We start from the raw sequence: 21,014 nt of genomic DNA on the forward strand, positions 1-21,014 counted from the left end.
TCTCCGTCTCTCTCGCTCTCTCCCCATCAATCCTTTCCTTTGTATCATTTGACGATTCGTCAGAATACCTTGGCGAATATACGCCTTGCATATTTCCTTGAAGAGACGTCACACAGTTTTATGGATACATCGACTGCCATTATTATTTCGATTATTATTGAAAAATTATATTTTCGCGTGAGTAATTATTCTCGTCGTTGTTGCTCTCATCTCTGTAATACGAGATGACAGAAATCTCTATAATATGCAGAGCACACGATAGTAACATGTCGAACAGTTTATTTTTATTATTATTGTATTTCCTCTTTGTTTCTTTCATTCGCAACTGTACAAGCTGCTACGGATTCGGCGCTTTTGTACGGACTATTCCCCATGTATCATGCTGTATTTTCTAGTCTATTGTTCCAAGGAACGTTTTGTTGTACGACACGTATTCAATGTAACAGAATTGTGTATTTATTCAAGTAACTGTAGTGTATTTAACCTCCTTTCAATTATTGTTCCGTCGGTGAAATAATCCCAGTGCAGAGATTACAATTGGTCTTTATTATTATTACACCTCCTTATTACGCTTATGTGGATGTATATGTATTATATGAATATATCTACGGACCAAATGTAACCGGAACACGTACGTGCGTAAAAGACGAGATGCAGCTGAAATATTCTCGTGGAGCCTAACCTCAATTGATGGAGAAAAACAGTAGAGGCGTCGAGTCCTTTGAGTACTAATTAAAATTTGGAGTTTCTTCTAGCCACAGAAATGCAAACTGAAAGAACAAATATCGAAATATTAAATGTTGAAAAAAAAAAAAAACGAAGGTGCCATATATCCATTATAAATTCCAGCTTTCGTCGTTGGTCGTAACAAGATGTAAGTTTCATAACTTCGTAACGTTACAAAGTACACTAACCCCCTCATTAAAACGTTACACTGTCGGGTCCCCGCTCGAAGCGTTTTAAGGAAGGGTGGTAACGAATTTGTTCCTGAAATCGACTTTTCGTATCTCGAGCTGAGACCCAGCGAACCGTCTGACGAGAAGAGTGAACGAGATACGCCAAGAGTGAAAATTTCGTATTAAAAGTGATGCCACAACCGCATCGATGTAAGAGTCATTAACACAACCAAAAACTATTATACCTCTCGTCGTACCTTCGCGAGAGTCTTATCAATAGATTGGCGAGATTCACCCGAGAAAAATGAGTCCAAACATGACCACATTCGGACCAATTTCAATCACAGGTCATTTTTCTAAGTAAATTTTTCAAAAATGTGTCGTATAACGTGTAACTAAAAGTAGTCCGAATTTGGTCGTGTTTGGACTCATTTTCATCGGTAGAACTTCGTCAGTCTACTGATAATACTCCTGTAAGTTTATATCGTTTAACGAGAAATATACCAAATTTTAGTTTGCATCAGTGATTATCGCACCGATAAACGTACAGAATCGCGTAGAAGTTTGGCCAGTTGTTAGGTACTTGTGTTCGATTATCGCTCGAGCCGAAGAACGCAAACGGTGGTGGCGACAATTCGTTACGCTTTATCGAGGAACAAGCGTGACGTTTTAACGAGGGATTAGTGCACTGCCTCGATTAAAAACTGTTGGTTAGAATTTACAGGCTCATTTGTGGTAAGTTTCGCATTACATAATCAACAACCTTCGTGCAAGCTCTCTACCCTCTAGTCGAGTTAGGTGTTATTTACAAAGAACGATGCACCAGACTTGTAGCGGCAAATCGAACCACTAAAAATATCGTCGCGTGTTAAGGCTAATCGTTCGTCAACAGATTAACCTTTATTCCCGTGCAATTTCCTCTCCCGTTCAACTTTCTCGATTATATAAATAATGTACTCGTTGTTTAAGGAAAATCTAATCGACTGTGAAGTACTTTAACGGGTAAGCTTGCGCGCACATATGTGTGTATGTGTGTGTGTGTGTGTGTGTGTGTGTAAAAATCGCAAAGGTCCGCGGTCACGTTTCGCGCGTTTCCTTCGAGTCCAGATGTTTTTAAAGATTAAAAGTTACGAGCCCGGTACTGTATTATGTTTCATGCTTCTAAAGTAAAAGGAAAGTTTCCAGCAGGTTTTCTGCATGGTCCTTTTTACGACAAACATAATCCAATGGTCGACGTGGAAATATGGTGCGTGACAAACAATTGTATCGCAGAAATAGGAAGCAGCGAGCGTAAGTAATGTATTACGAATACTCGAAGAATTAATAATTAGCAAACTTGGACGCGTATGTTAATTTCCGTATTAAAATTAAGTTCCTAGAAACTATTAAAAACGAATAAAAGCACTAATGTTCCGTCATCACGAATATTTCACACATGATATACACGCGTGTATATTTAGTTACTTGGAACATTGTAACGAGCAAGTAATCGTTAAATTTTGTAATAAATATTCACGATTAAGTGTTCTGAAGATATCGTACAGCGATATCGTTACAATATTGCTGAATATGTATGACTCGTAAAAAATCTTTCCGAGAAGTATTAAGCTTTGTACATGAAATTGCGCACAGTGCAGGAATTTTCACTTTAAAGTGAGCTTTTACCCCGGATTCAAGTGACAAAATTATCAGCTGTCTATTCGGTGAAATATTCCCCATGTTTCTTCAGTGACCTATTAACTCGTGTTGACAAAAACTAACATCGTTGTTTCTACTAGTTTTTATTTTAAATGTCAAGTATTCAAAGTCATTTCTTCTTTTTTTTTTACGTATACCTGTGTACAGTACAAAATGGAGTATAGTTCAAAATATAATAGAAGCTACAAAGGCCTTCCAGTTCCATGCTCCGTTAAAAAGGATGATCAATTTTCCTTGATAAACCTTTACTCGAAATACTGTTTAATTAAAAACAGTTTCTAACGAGGATCGATCGTTGGAAAAAAAAACAGCAACTTTAATACAGGGTTCGACGATTCGAATAGAACGAACGGGACAAAATCAGCCGGGAGAAAGTCAACGTATAATTTGCAGCTGTTGCAAAAGTTCGTTAATCGAATTTCATTGTCAACACGAGCTAACCTTTTGATTCGTTGAAAAAACATTTACAGGAACACTTTGCCTTTTACTCGGACATGTGATTCTCATGGAACAGGTTTTTACGGAAAAGTTTCGCCCGCGAAGGGATCAAGGGGCGGAGAATTAAACCAGTGGAAATTTTCTTTGAGCTTGCTGATGTAAAATCGAAAAGTAAACGTAAAATAACCTCTCCCTTCGGCTGTAAAATTGAAACGTGTCCCCGCCTCTACGACTTAATCGACGTTAATCTACGACGTGAAAGTAATTAAAATTTCACAGCTAATCGTCTATAAATCCATCGACCGCTTTTCCTCTTTACGCATCTTCCGGCTAACGGCTTAAGAACTTCCTTCTATTGAAGTAAAATTTAAATCACTTCAACGTACCTATTCTTCGCTCGTCAGTTGTCTAAAATGATCTTTGAACGTTAAGAGTTCGCGTTGTACGAACTTCGATAAACTGCAACGAATGTATCGAAAATAATTCTATCACGTAAAAATTCACAGCACACTTTGTTAATTATAATTCGACGAAACAATTTGTTTCGCATACTCCGCAACTGGTCACGGATTGGAGAAATTCGGTGATCTACTTGTTCCTTGAATTGGCATTGGCTCAAAGTAAATTTTTGAGCGGTAAATTTTTATTTGTGGCGTAATCGTTGCATTTCTTGTTTCGGTGCGCTCTGTATAGCGCAAAGAAGAAAAACAGACGGTAATTTGCAGTACGCGTGAACACACGTTTGAACGTATTGATCTTTAGGATTACCTATAACTACCTAGGCAGATCCTGCGAGTTAGGGCTGTACACAACACGGTAACACTTGCAAATGCTTGATTGTACAGGGAGTTCTAGACGAAATATTACGAAAATAAATGAATCTATTCAACATTTCAAAATGAAGAAAAAAGATTTATTAAACGTCCGTTAGCGAACTCCTTATTAACGAGATATCAAGAGGTATCGAGTGTTACCTCGCTTATTGATCGTAAATTCGCTTCTTTCGATTATCCGAGGAAAGTAGCGATTTTTTTTTAACGAGAAGCAACACTTTTTTTTTACAATTCAAATCTTACCGTTTAAGTACCGTCGATCCAATTAACAAATCGTTATTTAGTCAATTTGTCGTTATTTAGTCGTATTGTTGTATTTTAATATATTTGTGTAAATGACAGTTACGTAAACGATACAAGATATTCAACGTTCTGTGCGCTAACAAATATATGCAAGCTTAATGTGACCAATACTTTCTGGAATTCTGTGTAAGAAAAAGAAAATTAGTATATAGAAATAAAAATAAGCATACGTTTGATACAAAGGTGCTCGTACTTGAAATCTAAAGAATTAATCAAATATAAAACTGGAATAATTTTATTTAGACGATTAAGAGTTGCCACGTACAAAATTATGTACTTGACAATTTTTCTAATAATTCCTTTTTAACAAATATCTACAATCCGTGTAGAAAAATATATTGCACTTAATAAGCTATATTTCGTGTGTAATTAATTTATTATATGTACATACACTGAGCATAAAAAGTTTAAGGTAGCCTGTATAACAGGGTTATAAATATCTACAATCTACAATACTTTTGTAAAGAAAAATATTGTCCATTTTACGTTAATTGTATCATCTTTAATTATACACTTACAAAGCCATACTTCATGATTAATCTACACCATACACTAGGCATGGAGAAATTAAAGTGACTAATTTGCAATCTATATAATAACCCAGTAAATATATATAATCTGTAAAGAAAATTATATTTGTTTACTTTTAATCATTACTATTCGTACAATTAACTCACATTCATACGCTGAGCATAAAAAATTAAAGTAGCCAATTTTTGATACACCCTATATAACAGGGTTATAAATATCTACAATTTGTAAAGAGAAATATTGTCCATTTTACGTTAATTGTTTCATCTTTAATTACACACTTGCAAAGTCATACTTCATGATTAATCTACACCATACACTAGGCATGGAGAAATTAAATTGACTAATTTGCAATCTATATAATAACCCAGTATATATATATAAATTTATTTTCTGTAAAGAAAATTATATTCGTTTATTTTTACTATACGTACCAATCATTACTATACGTACAATTAAGCTACATTCGTACGCCGATCGTAAAAAGGTTAAGGTCACAGGTGTAACGTACACACCAGGTGTAAAGGGGTTAAGGCGGCCCTGTTTCCAGGGCACACCCTGTACAACAGTTTCAGTTGGACAACCGCGCGTAACTTGCACCGAAACGACGTCGACTACGCCAGTATCGTTCCAACAGCTCGCTACCATTATCGCCATTCGTCAGCATTTCGAGATACGGAATTGCCACGGTAACAATTCAATAAAAATTCGCAGAAACGAGGAAGAACGCGAAACGCTGGCATCCGAGACGGTCAGACCGACGACATTCGTTCTCGTAAACTGCGCGCCGCCATGCGCAACCCCCTCAAAGGAAAATTGTGCTTTCCGTTTGCACACGCCGTGGCAGATATGACGTCGCGCTTATTTCCATGCTTTTAATCTCTGTCGATGTTAAATCAACCGGACGCGGGGCGCCGTTTCTTTTGAGGGAAAATGGCGAATATGCCCGTACAAACGAAGGAAAATGGACCGTGTTCGCGCAGATAAAGGAAACTACTACCGGGAACGCGGAAATAATCGTTACGTCTCGCAGAGGAATACCGGCAATTCCACGCTGAAGAATTTCGTAAATGAAAAGAGACTTTTTTCCATTGCGTAGACTACCGTGGAACGGGATTTTCCTTTTCTTTTTTTTTCGAGAACGCTTTAATTTAAGAAAAAGGAAAAAATCGTTGAACTACGTGGGGTTTTCTCACGGTAATACCCTAAAAATGCTGTCGATGTGAATAATTTATAAATTATTACTCCTACAATTCGAACTTTAAAAAGTTTGTACGAATGATTGAAAATGCACGTGTATGTACATAAAAAGTATAATGTCGCTTCATTTGTATGGATAAATCGAATCGATCGAACTTGATTTAAATCTTTCAGGAGTTCTAGCGTCGGTAGTTGCGTAGCCATTTTGTTTCTTTGTAAGTTTCCGAGTATCGATGATTCAGAATGTAGGAAAGAATGGAGAGAATAGCGACAAATGTTGTAATAATAATTGGTCTTTATCGTAACAAGTTTCCATGGCCAATTTAAGGTGATTCAAAAGCGCAGAGCGAACCTTTGTGATAAGATGCTGAAACCAGGGACTTCGAACAGACTGGCATGTACGGAATAATAGGGACGACAGTGATTAAATAACAGATTGCGCAGACAGAAACTGTCTGCTTCCTCTTCTCTTGAGATTTGTCCTTGCCTCAGACACATTTTCCCCGAAATACACCCTAATGCAGCGTTTCTCAAAGTGTGCACCGCGGAGCCCTGGGGTTCCGCTATTTTCACAATAAAATTATCATTTCCGGTTGTAACGAAGGCGCAATGTATCGTTAGGCCGATAATTTGTAAAATTAGTAAGTACGAAAAGTATACTTAAGTTTAAATGTAATGCTTTTCATATGTTTATAAATCATTGTCGGAGAAATACCACGAAATATTTCATGCAATTTTGCAACGTTTTTCAAGAACATCGTGAACTGAAAATAAAGAAAATTATTGCCAATCAACGAAAGTAGACGAAAAGACAAATCTTGTCTCATTATGCCTAGTCGTCGTTGAGGGTAAGATGCTCTTTAGAAAAAACACTCATTCTCTGTAGAATACACACGCTCGACTTTTATAGAAGTTGCAAAACTACTTCCAGTACTGCCACTATTATTGCTACTATTACCTCTGGATTTACTACTGCTACTGGTACATCTGTTACTATGGCTACTAATGCTTCTACTGCTACAAACTGGCACTATTACTGGTCTATTGCTGCTACTCGATTACGAGATTACCACTGCTGCTAGTTATTCTACGACTATTACTATTGCTACTAATGGATGTACAACTATCACTACTGCTACCAGATGTTCTTTTCGTATTACTACGGCTGTTAGATGATCCGTTATTATTACCACAAATCACTATTACGGATACTAACCGATCCACTACAGTCATTACTATTACGACTAGTGATACTACTTATGTTAAAATTATTACAATTCCTGATTATTGTTATATTTCTGTACTTCAATAATTAAGATAGCTTCAAATTTTTGTACGTAGGATAACACGTTAATAAATTTGATGTTACAAAAAATTAAACAAAACTTGTCTTATATATTACATTCCCATTCCCCATTCCTATAAACAATTCCAAATATTGTGCATAATTGGCACTGTGGCGAAAAATTTTAATAAAACTTCGTAATTTCAAATATATTTCCATACTTTCGCTAAAATTGTTCGTCGATTTTCGAACTTTGGTATCAGGAGAACATGATGGCCGAGGAGGTGGCACGATTTCGCTGATTCTTGGAAATGACGTCATTTCCAGGAATTTCCGCGAATCGAGACTTGGCGGGAGTTTTAAATGAAGTTTTACTCCGTTTTACCGATTTTGAATATTTTGCGCCAGTTTTAAGAAATTCCGGCAATAGAATTTTTTTATATTTTACCAAAAGTCTCGTATATAGTCTTTGGTTCGTATTATTTCCATAACTTAATATCAATTTTTCAAGTTATGGAAATAATTAAAGGAAGAGGAATAGAGAGTGGTGAATCAAAGTGACGCTTGGAATGCTTTCGATTTGTATGGTTTATTAACGTAACTATACATTTTGCATATGTTAACAATAAATGCCAGTAGATTGTGTATGTTTTGAAGAGAGATGGTACGGTGTTATTTCGCTTTCTACATGTTTGTCTGTGTTAAGGGTTGAATGGATCGTTGACATAAATCATGGATTCTCATGGGGTGGGCGTTGAATGCTGGTTGGAGACTTGCGCTTATTTTGCGGCAGATGATATTGTTCAGGAAAGTTGTTTAGGAATATCGAAACGTTTACAGGAAATGCGATTTCGGTGTCTGCTTGGGCTGTGAGCATTATGTCTCTAGGAAACTGCAATCATATATGCACAAGTGGAGGCAACCCTGCACATACTGCAACAAATATCTTAAATACTTGTTTTACATTTCAATAATACATTGATATTACATATAAATTCTGCTCGTGACGTAACTCAACGAATTATATATATATAATTATATATAATAAATATTATATATAATATATATGTATATATATATGTATATTCAACAATTATATATATTTAATTATATATATAACTTGTTAAGTATGTATATATATAATTACGTCATAAACTGAGTTTATTTACACAAATAGTCGACTTACATCACGACTTGAATTATTTACATCATTATATAATTGTAGTAAGTCTCTTCTCTAAGATTTCTCTGGTAGTCTATATAATTTCGTCCTATTAGATACAAACATTTTCTTCCATTGTAAATATTTTTTCATTCAGGCTCTTTTCTGTAAAAGACTCCCCCCGTCCATATACTAAATTTTACGCCAATAAATGCATATATTCTTAAAAATCCAACTCGAGTTTACAAAAAAAAAAAAAAAAAACAATTTCTCTCCCTTTTCCAATTACATTTCAGCAATTACTTATATGCACGAGATGGAAAAGTGTTCTTTATCTGATCAATTAATTTATACGTGCGTTATCATATCTCTCGCTTTTCATCACAACCAAAGCATCATAAATCCAGATAACTTTTAAAAGCAGATGACACAACGAAGACACTGAAAATTCTCTTTCGGGCGAAACGTTGAATGTTTAATCAGTTTATTAGCCCCAGTGAAAGAACTTCTTTTACCATTTTTTTACTGTAGCTTCCGTAATCATAAAATTACTTTTTAAAGAGAATCGAGTCCCCGGTTCCCTAAACTTTTAGCTCTGATACACTCGTTCCCGTTGAACATCAATTTGTATTTATGTATATTTTCAAAGCTGGTGGGTGCAGAAACTTCCTCAAATATTTGATTTATTTTTGTAACCGAGTATATTTCCGTATGGTCGCTGTCTGGGAGCTTGTATTGAATTTTCATATCGATTATATCAACAAATATAATAAATTATTCCCTTGACACAACGTTTCTCTAATTAAAAATGCCAACAAATGAATCAAGGAAAAGTATGTGTAACAAGTAGTTCGAAAAATATTTTAAGTTCAGTCGTTAATAAGCTACGAAATTTATCAGCACTCAAAGACTATATATAATAAAATAACTCAAAAGTTGCTAATTACATTCGTAACAAAAATGTTGTATTGTTGGCAGACTGTCAGTTCCGATTAAATTTGTTTCGTTCTATTTTTAATTATGTCTCCTAAACTATCACAGAGAATGTAGATGAAAATTAAGATATCAATAAATATTACAATGTTTCCAAGACCTGCTTTCGTTACTGATAAATTAAAAACCTTACCTCGTTCCTCGACTTGTCACCTTGATCGTACCTCTCGAATAGTCGAAAATCGCTCGCTCAACGTCACGTTTCATAAAAAGAAATTCGAAACCAAAACGATGATCGAAATCTCCCCTAATTTTACACGAGCTACGTCGTATTTTCGTTTCGCTAAAATCCCTATCACCGACTGGAAAAAGTGCTCGACTTGACGTGGAATGGCCCGTATATCATATAGGGATGCAGTGGGATTACCCATTATTGTACAAAATGTCCACCAGAGGGCAACGATCAGAAATCTACCACGTGATAGCCAATCGAAACACTTGACCCTTCGTATCACGGTTACCAACCTTGCGAATTTCACGACGCGAACAAGATCCGTGACTCGTGAACCATAAATCCACGGGTACCTAGACTTTGAAATGTTAGACCACAGGTAACTTGAAACCGACGCTTCTGCAAAGAGTTTCATTTAGAAACCGTACCCTTTGTGTTTCGATGATCGTGCACCGTTTTAGATCAAATATTCTCGTTCAACGTCTCGAGAAAAGAAAAGAAAAGAAAAAAAAAAAATGTACGGTAAATTCTGCCAGAGGATACACTCGAAGCGACGAAGTTTCGCTTTCGATGGTATCGCAAACGCACAAGTATAGCCGTGAGGCCAATGGATGAAGCTATTCACATAGTGGAAATTAGATCTTCTCGTCTACCATACCTTACCGCGATGTCACGACGACGCTTCATTATTCAGGAATTTTCAAACTTGTTCCGCATGCCTTTCCAATTTATTTGTTTTATGAGTTTACAACTAGCTAGGTCACCCCTATTACAAGTTTAGTCGAAAGTTTAACCGAGGAATCGTGCTCCCATCGAGAATAATTTTTCACAAAACGCATCCTCGAAAGTCGTGGACGATTCTCAATTGGAAATCTTTTATCAAGACTTTGTACGAGCCTTTAGGCGCCATTCTCAAGTATCTTAGGAAGGGTTAGCACGGAGTGAAATTTGGAAAAAAAATTTTCGAAATTCTTTTCAGCTCAAATGTTAATTTTAAGTCTTGAGAACAGAACATAGAGTTTCAGGGTGGAGAATATAACTTTTTTTTATAGTTCACAGTATTGTAAAAGACGTTTGTATTAATATACGATGAATGTATAATAAATTTGTAAGAATATGCAATAAAAGTAATTTTTTAATACCTTACGTTTTCTTAACGCCTTGAGAATATATTTTGGAAATCTAGCTGAAAAATACCGACTCCTTCCCGATTTTTTTACACAAAAACCATAGAACTTTTCGGTATGGAGTTTCCGCACGCGTGTTTGTCCAACTTTACGCTAGGTTCACGATTTATTACAAACGAAAATGATAAAAATTGCCGGAGTAGTATAATTTTAGGCGAAGCGTGTTTTGAGAGATTGGCTCAAATATTTCACGCGATTCCTGTCGTTCTATTTGTGCGAAACGAAAAAACCAGACAGCATTTCGATCAGTACGAAACTGTCCATGGCACGGAATCAAAGTAGAAAAACAATCTCGCGAATTAAACAAAACGGGAGCTCTTGAAGTTCGACCATCGATTTTTCCGTGTATTTTTCGCCTTTAGCGTGCCAGAAACGATAGAGAAAAGTATCAAATTTTAAAATCGTCGCGATTCGCGCGACAAAGGAACATCGACCGAAGATTCTCCCTATGTAAATCGATCGATCGAAACGATGTACTGTCGGCCAGTTTGAAAAATGCAGATGCGAGAAAAAACGCGTTCAAAGTTCTGGTTACGCGCGCTACGAAGCGTGTACTGCACTCTTCGAACGTCTACAACTTCGTCGACTCTACGAACTCGAGGTGATCCTTTTGCACGGATATTTTCGAAGTCGCTTTGAGAAAATATAAGAAACAAAAAAAAAAAAAAAGAAGAAAGAAAAAAAAAACAAATCGATCTTTCGGAGCCGGTTTACCGGAACACTTAACGATAATGCGATACCAAACGGAGCAAATTTTTGTTTCTTTCTTTCGATCTCGCTTCGAGGAGAAATATATACGACACGATGCACAGTTTTCCCGTGAAACGGGGAGGGGGAGAGAAAAGGCGTTCTCGTGAAGTTTGAAAGTTTACCGAAAACGAGGAACGGCCACGGAGTGCTCAAAGAGCGAGGGCATTAATTTCTCGACGCGTGTGTAAATTAAAAAATCGTCGTCGCGCGTGGACTCGAAAAGGGTTTTCTTTTTTTTTTTCCCCCTCGAAAGAATGTACATTCACGGCGGAAATTGCAGTGGGGAAAAGGGTCGCGTCGGCTTGTTCCTGAGGAAAAATTAGCCCGGGCCCGAAAATAGAAAGAAAAATGTTTTTACGCGCCGTTGAAATACACCCGCAAAGCAACGATTCAGGTACACGGTAGCCTACCGGGAACAGAATCGGACGTAATGTGCATTCGAATGACGATTTCGAATTAACGTCGAGCCAGTGCTGTGCAAAATATCTTTGATCCCGTTTTGAAAGAGCTCAGCAGCGTGCCTTTGACTTTTAGAAACGATTTACCGAGCAAAGATGACTTTCAGCTCTGCACGATTCATCAGAATGCCGAAACGACTTCAAAGCGACTGGTACGAGGTATCCCGACAACTCTTTCGTCGACAAGCTCGAGTTACTCGTGCCTGTAAATAATATCTGGAGGAAACCACGTTTCCTTATTCTCGTAATATCGAAACACCACGTTCGTCACTTTGAACGCGAACGTTCCCGCGTCTTCGGTGACTTCCGGTCGACACGAGTACATCGTTGGATCGGATCGAACGATGAACAAAGAAGATCAAAAGAATCTTTCGGACTACCGAAGTGGTCAATTTGAAACGTTTTCAAGTTCTTTTTGAAATATAGTAATTCAGTCACCAACGACGCTTCGGCGAAATATTCGGTGACAGTGAAGTAGAGAATTGATTATATTTATGAATAAATTTTTCTTTCATCTTTTTCGATTTTAAACGTACGTTACGTGGTCCGATGCGAGTAGGAATTTGTTCATCGTTGGTTGTTTTAACGTTATGGATGATTAAGAATTTTTTTATGCCGGAAGGGGTGCCGATGTTCGAGAATTTTTTATCAACGATACGGAATGTTTTATAGAAAGGTTTCGAATGTGTGTTAAAAGTGTATACTTCGGAGTGTATTTCTGCTAATTTTCATGGAAGAATGTTGGTGCGTATGGAAAATATAAGCGTTTTCGTAATACACTGACCTAAATTTCTTAGTCGTACTGTGGGGCAGATTTCTCTGGAACTAATGGTCAGAATTTAATGAAATTGAAATATTTAGATACTAAATGGAACATCGCTATTTTTATAAATACGAAGTTTTAAAAATTTTGATACGTTCGAGAACAGTAGGCTCTTGAAGGAAAAAATTAAATTTTACCGAACAAGTATCGTACATTTTTTAAATTTTCTCGAAAAGTATTATTAAATAAAAATGAGTCTTTGTGTGCAACGATAGAGAATGTTATTGTGAATATACAGTTCAAATTTCAAGTCGATTGAATGAGTAGTTTCCCAGAAAAATTATTCATCAGTTTGAACGTATGATTTAACAATTTTCAGTTTTAAGAAAATGAAAAAGGAAAGAAATTTGGTTTTTAAAAATTTTTTTAAATAATATTGCCCTTTCAGAAACATATGTAAAAACTAATGATTCAAGTGCACTAATGCAGCCTATGACAAATTGGTTTTATTGCAGATTGTCTTCGTGGGTGAAAAAACGAAAATTTTCCTCGAATTGAAAATATGGCACCTAATCTGGGTAAACGTTAATTTATTGAGACTTCTTTATTAGTTTAGATACGCATTATAAAATCTAAAAGTTTGCAACACTTTTTGCGACACCCTGTATATCTGTATCAAACTTAAATTTGTAAGTATGTCGTTTGATGTACACATCGAAGTGAACTCCGCAATGCAATATTTTCAATGTTGAACGACTTCAAAGCATACATTTCCGCTTTTGAGTACTTTGAGCTCCATTTTGAATGCGTACATTAGCAGTATGTGCGTGAATTGGAAAATTCCTAAACTGTTTGGTCCAATTTCTGAACTAAAACGTTCTTCTACATAATTAACCCTCGATGAATTTCTACTAGGAAATATTAAAATAAAAAGTATAGAATTTCGTGTAAACATGAAAAATTAACGACGTCGAAATCTTTCATACGGAATCAGTTTTAATTACCCCACCCAGTAGATACGAAGAGAGATATAATATTCGGAAAAACTGTTAAAAAGAAAAATTCACGAAAAGGTAGAAGTCGTAAAATGTCAAGTACACCTCTCGAAAGTGGAAGGGTTAATCCTTTCTTTTGATTCGTTCTTAATTATTTTCTTTCTTTCATAATTCTCCTTCTAAAAGTGCTTGAAACAATTCTGAACGTACATTTTCGTAAAACTGAATTCTACATTTTATTTAATTCTACATCAAAAATATTCTTCACCTCACGATATTATGAAAGGCACAATTCCTATTCAAAAAATTAAATTGCACACAATTATTTACCGATGTCGAGCCTTAAAAAATACACATAGAATATTTAAAATCGTAACAATTTTCGCGAGAGAATTAATTCTCCAAGCGATGTCCAAAATTCTTCGTACTCCCATAGTAATTTGCACACGATACTAATCGGTTTCGTATTAAAATAAATATTCTTAAAATATACTTTTTCAATAATTCCTCAATACGTACCAACTCCTATTATTATATTACGTCACTTTCGATCTCGAATATGTATAACAGAATTAAATTATTTCGATTAATTGGTCCAATTATTCTCTTAATTAAACTTCAAATAATTTTGAAATTATTATGTCATGGATGTGGATGTAGGAAAAATATCAATGTGTTATTTTCTAAAATAATAAACCTGTATACAGGTGTGTGCATCAAAAGGGGCATTAAAATTGAAGCTTGACACATTATGCAATTACGGTGACTCCAAAAACTATTTGCACTCTGTATTATAAGGAAATTCTTCTTACCTGCAAAACCGATTTTAACAAAAATTTGTGCGCATGTGGAGCACAATAATGCATATACAGAGAAATTTTTATATCCACAAAAAATTTATTTAAGAAGGTGAAATCAAGTCTCGAAGGTTTTAATGTATTTTTAATTTTTTTAATGCATCTTTTGCAATGATCCAAAGATGTTCAGTTTTTGAACCAAAAGAATTGTATTAAAACAACGAAGAAATGAATTTTTCGGTCTTAAGTTTATCCTCTCGAGAACATTTTTCGTCGACAAAAAAATTATGTCGTGCACAGTCCGGTATGCTTTATATGCGCAAAAACTTCCATTGAAATCAGACTTGTAGGTAGATTCCTCACAATATAGTCTAGAAATACTTTTTTGATCCACTGTACGTGACATTAAACTTGAAACTCGACGAGAGAAAGGTTCCTACTACGTAAACTTATTCGCGACAGAAGATATTGTGGAAGTTCACGCGGCCATATTGGAATCAACCAACGTCCAATCTAATCGAAATAATTGTCTCAAAAATGACTCGAAATACGTAGCGTACCCGCGTTTACGTATCCATCTTACTTGCAAACTGTACTTAGATATAATTTAATTAAAAGTTTTCGTTCGTACAAAGTGCAAGAAAACTCTGCCACGCGACACTAGAAGCAGAGTGTGACTCCATTATTCTAGACAAGCGAGATTTGTCGCCCGATGTAACCAGCCATAACCATTGTAGTGTAAAACGACTATTTAGTTCTCTTTACTACCGCCTCGAATGTACAGAAACACGGAAGTTTCATTATCGTAAAAAGCGGCCAAGTATGCTTTTGTCCTCGTTATGTTAGTATTTAGTTGCGAGAAACATGAGCACGGTGTTAATAAAAATTAAGTATGCTTCAACGAATCGAGTGAGAAAGTATTCTATTCAAACCGAGGCTAAAAACGAAGTGTAAAGTATTTACATGCAAGCTTCAACTTGGTTATTTAAATATCACCGGTACATTATGAAAGTGAAAACCTTGAAACTTTGCACAAACGTAGTTAAAGAGATGCTATTAAGGCAACCATTTTTTTTTTTCCGACTATGAAACAATTTCAAAGGTGAAAACAAACACCTACCCTAAAGAAATCGAAAGTGTTCGCGTTGTCGCGAATATTCACAAAACCGTATAAAATATCGAGAAAAAAAAATTTTACTCGAAATTTTATGGTTTTTAATGTTTCACAAAACGATGAAAATAACAGACGTGACTCTGAAATAACAGACGTGAACCGCCTATCGAATTCTTCTTCGTAAGAGAGAAGAGAAGATAAAAATAGAGCTCGAAGAACGAGTGACTGCGGAATGAAGTACGAATAACTTTTCTTTTAAATTATGTAACGCTTCGCGTGCGCTTACCATCGCGATCAAAAATAAACTATTACCGACAGGATCTGTAAATGACAAGGGACGTCTCCTTTAACGCTGAGAAAAGCGATCTGAGAATTAATAAACGAATTCAGTGACGTTTCGCTTGTGTCTTTAATCTAGCGACTTATTTAAATTTATAGAAATATATATAATTATAACACCGAATTTAGCACTGAACTTACCAATTGGTAAAAACAACTGGTTTCGATTACTTTTATAAATAAATTTACTTTAAATTCCATTGCACATTTTCCGAAAATTTTACAACTTTGTCTGTTCTACAAACAATCAGTTTTAAAAACCATAAATTGGTCACTATAGACCTCGATTCTCTTTTTTTTCTACTTTGTTATTTTATCGTTCACTTTATCTATTAATTTTCAAATAAACAGTTCAAGGTTTAAACGATCCATCGCAAGTCGAGGAGATCGACGAGGTTTTTGGTAGCGTGGGTCAGAATAGACCCACGCTCGGTTAACGAAACCCTAAAATACCGAAATCTGTCGGTAGTTCTAGTTGTTAACAAATTTCACGAATCGTCGTTCATATTAATTTGACGAAATAATCGTCGAGTTTATTTCGATTTAAAATAAAGGTAATAATTAAAATCTAGATTTACCTCAGATTGGGTTAGTATTTCTTCGAGTCAGATGCATCCAACGAAAGAGTCGACGAAGGACGAAGAACATTTGCGAAGGAAAATAGTCGAATTATTATCGAACATGAGCCAAAGGTATAGTTCTCTTTAATTAGACTGTCAAGTGCATTCCTTTAATTTGGCTGGTCTTTGTTCCACTTGTCCGATACAAGTCGACCTATTTTCCGGTAAGTTGACAATTACAGCTCCTTCGGCTAACGATGAACTCCTGACGTAATCTTAGACCTAGCTGTCTTTGTCGTTTTCCTCTGACAATTCAATGAAAGTCGAAGTTTAAGTAATGGCGAGGACGGATTTAGTCCGTTCTCCCTCGACTTGGATATCTCAAGGTTAGGTTTAAGGCGAATCAGTAACGATTAAAAATTTCTTTTTACGTTTTGAAAATTTTAACCTGAAAGCTTTCCTACGTTTGACTATACATTCGGAGTTAAAAATGTTCCGAATATATGGAACTCTTATTTTCTAAATTTAGAATACAATTAGTACAGGAGGTAAAATATAATTAAGCCATGGGTAAGAAAAGACCCAAGGTACACACTGTGGTGTGTTCAAAAATTAAAGTAAAAAGAGGTCAAAGAAAAATTGCAAAGTAAAATTACCTTTTGATTTGGTTTCCTGAGTATCAGCCTTAAAAGTAACATGTAGCTTTATGTATTATTCTATAATATTTAAATTTTCGTTAAAATTTCTATTTTGATTAAAACCAAAATTTTGGGCAAATGCACGATTATTGAAATACAGAACATAGAAATTGTAACGTTGTCAAAACTGTGGATATGCAAGAATAAAAACAATTGTGTGTCCATACATGTATTCACGGTAGGTCTACGTCTGACTAATGGCTGACTTTTCTACTTACTTTTGTTTTTTCCTTCTGTAGATTTGGAATAAAAATTCTTACAAGAAAAAAATAGTCAGTGTGAAAAATTACAAATTATCAGTTACAAAAAACTTGAATAGAAGTGTAAATAATTAAAAAGTTGAAAATTAACAACCCCTTAGATTTCGATCTAGGAAAGGTATCGTTCGATCGAAAAATTTACCACCCAACATCTTTTAAAATTGAGCAAACAAAAAAAAGAAAAATAGAACAGATAAATCGACGAGTCGTATAAAAAGAAGTTAAGAAATATTTCTGCATAAATTTACAATGTACAAAAATCCAACTATAAGAGACGATACTGATAATTTAGCACGTATGAAGTTTACAGTTTTGTAAATATATAAAAAAAGAAGATGCAACTCTTGTTTAAAATTTGTCTCGATCTCTTTCACCTTCCGGAGTTATTCCGCGAAAAAGAAAAATCTGCATTTTCTTCGAGGGATTTCATCCTCTCGAACAGCATTATATCATCAACGAAAAATGGTTTCATGTTATGAATGAACTACTTTACTTACACAAAATGTTTCAAAATTTTCGGCTTTCCTAGCCTGCTCTGTATGCAAAAATGCAAACTTGACACTATTCGCATTTCCCTTACACGTGGTATCTATTACATTGTCCTTCATCCAAGAATATTCTTAACTCCTGACTGTGGTATTTTAAATGTAAGGAAACACATGGCTACAAATATCTAATTCGTACGTATCTACAACGTGACTAGAAACGAGATAATTGTTCATTAATCGATCTAATTTAAAGTTAGAACCAGGTAGTTAACAAAAAAGTGTGTTAGATAACTGATGGGGTGACCAATAAAAACCAAAGGTCAGAATCAAATAGTTTGAATGAAATAAGTTACATATTTTTAGATTCCAAGTTCTACAATTATATTTACTATGTATTAAATAAAAAAAAATGCCTGGATTGGATGCTCCGGAGACTTACATTTCTCACATTATTCCTAAAATAATCGTAGGTTTTAGGAAATGATTACGAGCCAAGTTCCTAGTTCTGAACACGCGATTTTCTTAACCTCACTTATGCCACCGAAGAAGACTCGAGACTGTCTCGTTAATCGTACGATTAGAACTTAATACACAACTCTGGGGAATCCAATCGAGGAATTTTTTACCCGGCACATTCTCGATCGATGCGTAATAGAATTAACAGAAAAGAAACACTCTGTCCCGAAAACGATATTCATCGTATTATCGGCCGAGTTCTTCGTATCCAGCTGATCCGCTCGCCGAACATCCTCCCCGTCCAAGATGTGTCCTGTATTCGGCGAGTTGCTTCTCCCATCTTTAAACGCCGTGAACGTTTCCTCGTTTTCGTTTCGTTTCCCCGTTTAAAAGTTTATTCAGGAATTCAATTATAACAATTGAATCGCGCATTACCGGGATCCAAATTCAATTTACGCGAAGGGTTGAAGCTGAACAGCCACCAGCATCGGACAATTAAATGGATTGCGCGCTCGGACAGCGCCGGTGTATAAAACCGATGGTTTTCGTAACTCTTTTTACAACGGAAGGAAAACGGCTGGGAAAAGGTAACCCCGTGTGCCGGGACTCGCTGCGAAATTGCGACGCGGAAACGAGCCAGCAGTTGCATTAAAAATTTCAACAATACGTTCTCCTCGGCGCAACTAAGAACTTTATAGACGTACGATCTCCAGTTCCTCGTCCCCGCGACTCCAACTTCTGTAAAATATAACTGTGCTCGCGTACCTCTTGCTTTTACGCGCTCGTTCACCGATGCAACGCACTGATAAAAAATTTCAACGGTAACCTTCTTTTTGTTCCCGACTGTTTGTTTGTAACGTTATTGCGCCTCCTGCGCCGTACACGGCGCTGTCTTCTCGACGGGAGTGTAACACGATTTTTTTTTTTTTTTCCCCACGTGGAAAAAATATCGGTGTGTTCTGCTCACGGTGGTTAAACGGGACCACTGTTTTCGTAGTTGCGCGGCGACGAGAACGTCTCGCGAGCGAGCGAAACATTTTAATGGCCATTTATCATTCGAGCGCGACGACAGTCCCCGATTTTTCACGGTTTGCGTAAACTTGCGAGATTACGGGCGAGAAAGCTTCGTAGCGGCCGTGTAGTGTGGTTGTAATAAGATACACGAGATGAATCGTTCGTAATGGTGAACTTTATTCGCGAGACAACATGGTAATTCACTTATAGGTTATGTCTACCGTGGCACACGTGTTCAAGCCCGGCACACTGCTTACTGCGTCTCGAACCAGTTGACGAATCACTAGCACGGAAGCGACCGAACACAGCCGACGCTAACCGATCCCTGACAGTTGATTTTCTATATCTACGTATTACTGATATCGAACTGCTGAATGAATTTCACACCTTGTGTATACACACTCGGAACTCTGCTCTGCTCGGCGGTCGAAAGTAAACTAAACACAACGAATGCTTCGATGTATACCTGAGACGGATTAACAGGCTTGAAAGGTGTCCCTTCTCAAAGTCGAAGCACTTTGATAATGAAAACCGAGAAGTCCTTGGAGAAATACGTATACACCCGTCATTGCAATACCGTGTAACGGTACGTCACACGTTACGGAGAACAGTCTCTTTAAACGTTCACAACTTCGTTAGTTTTGCCAATCCAGCAATATCTTTTGGCAGAAGTATTTTCAAGGGCCTATACTTTGAGAGAATTTTTAAAAATCAATTTTTTTTAATTCTAGACTAGAATATCCCCGTAGTAAATAGACGACGATGACTTAACGTAACATCGATTTCATTAATTATTAAGCGTTGACTTTTCGTTACGATAATGCATCTCTTGTATACAGAGTATTCTGCAATTGTTGCTACAATCGAGTGAGAGATACAGTATTTATTTATTGAGAATAAATACGTTAAGAATAGATGGCTCGTGCTGTGTAACACAGAGAGGACTACCGAGTGGTCGTTTGTCGTTTCTTTCTCGACAAAGGCAAGAGCGAAACTAAAAGCGAGCGAGGAACAATACGACACGCACGAAACATTATTGCGCGCGAAATACGGAGTATCAGGTGCCTCAAAGGTGGATCGCGACAAAATATCAATGCTTCGTCTGACATGAGCCGTACCATTTCTCGCTTGTGGTTAGTCCCTCTGACTTGCTCCCATTTCATCTCATTGTCGCCTTAGCAGGATAGAAGTGAATCAGAAATGGTGGGAAGAGCATCATCCAGCACTCAAAATGTAGGCCAAGCCTAACTTTCCACGAATAAATACTACTATTTTATATCGACGAATAAATGTAATATATAGAATAAAATTGATCTTTCTAAAAATTTACCCTATATTTTGAGAACCCTTCCACTACACACGTATGCGACATTTAATTTATCAACCGTGTTTACTTCTATGCATAACTTTAATGTAATCCAAACCTAGCTTTTAAGTAACAAATACTATTATTTTATATAGAAGAATAAATGTAAAATATAGAATAAAATTGATCTTTATAAAAATTTACCCTATATTTTGAGAACTCTTCCACTGGCACACATGTGCAAAATTTAATTTATCACCCATGTTTACTTCCACGCATAACTTTAATGTAATCCAAACCCAGCTTTCAACTAACAAA

At 36.1% G+C, this 21,014-nt stretch overlaps 2 protein-coding genes and 1 long non-coding RNA gene across 5 annotated transcripts in view; 1 reads left to right on the top strand and 2 right to left on the bottom strand.

Moving 5' to 3' along the window:
* The window catches only part of Hs3st-a (Heparan sulfate 3-O sulfotransferase-A), a 208,501-nt gene that overhangs the window by 53,854 nt on the left and 133,633 nt on the right, over nt 1–21,014 (bottom strand). The window lies entirely within an intron of this gene.
* LOC143155274 (uncharacterized) overlaps nt 1–21,014 on the top strand; it is an 82,202-nt gene that overhangs the window by 43,169 nt on the left and 18,019 nt on the right. The window lies entirely within an intron of this gene.
* On the bottom strand, nt 18,292–20,252 carry LOC143143259 (uncharacterized). Its single transcript, XM_076304322.1, has 2 exons — nt 19,203–20,252; nt 18,292–19,114 (listed from the first exon to the last, which is right to left on the bottom strand). The coding sequence occupies exons 1-2, from the start codon at nt 19,423–19,425 to the stop codon at nt 18,783–18,785; spliced, it is 555 nt and encodes a 184-aa protein (XP_076160437.1). The 5' UTR covers nt 19,426–20,252; the 3' UTR covers nt 18,292–18,782.

This window comes from Ptiloglossa arizonensis, chromosome 2, assembly GCF_051014685.1.
Source record: "Ptiloglossa arizonensis isolate GNS036 chromosome 2, iyPtiAriz1_principal, whole genome shotgun sequence".
NCBI classification, from domain to species: domain Eukaryota; kingdom Metazoa; phylum Arthropoda; class Insecta; order Hymenoptera; family Colletidae; genus Ptiloglossa; species Ptiloglossa arizonensis.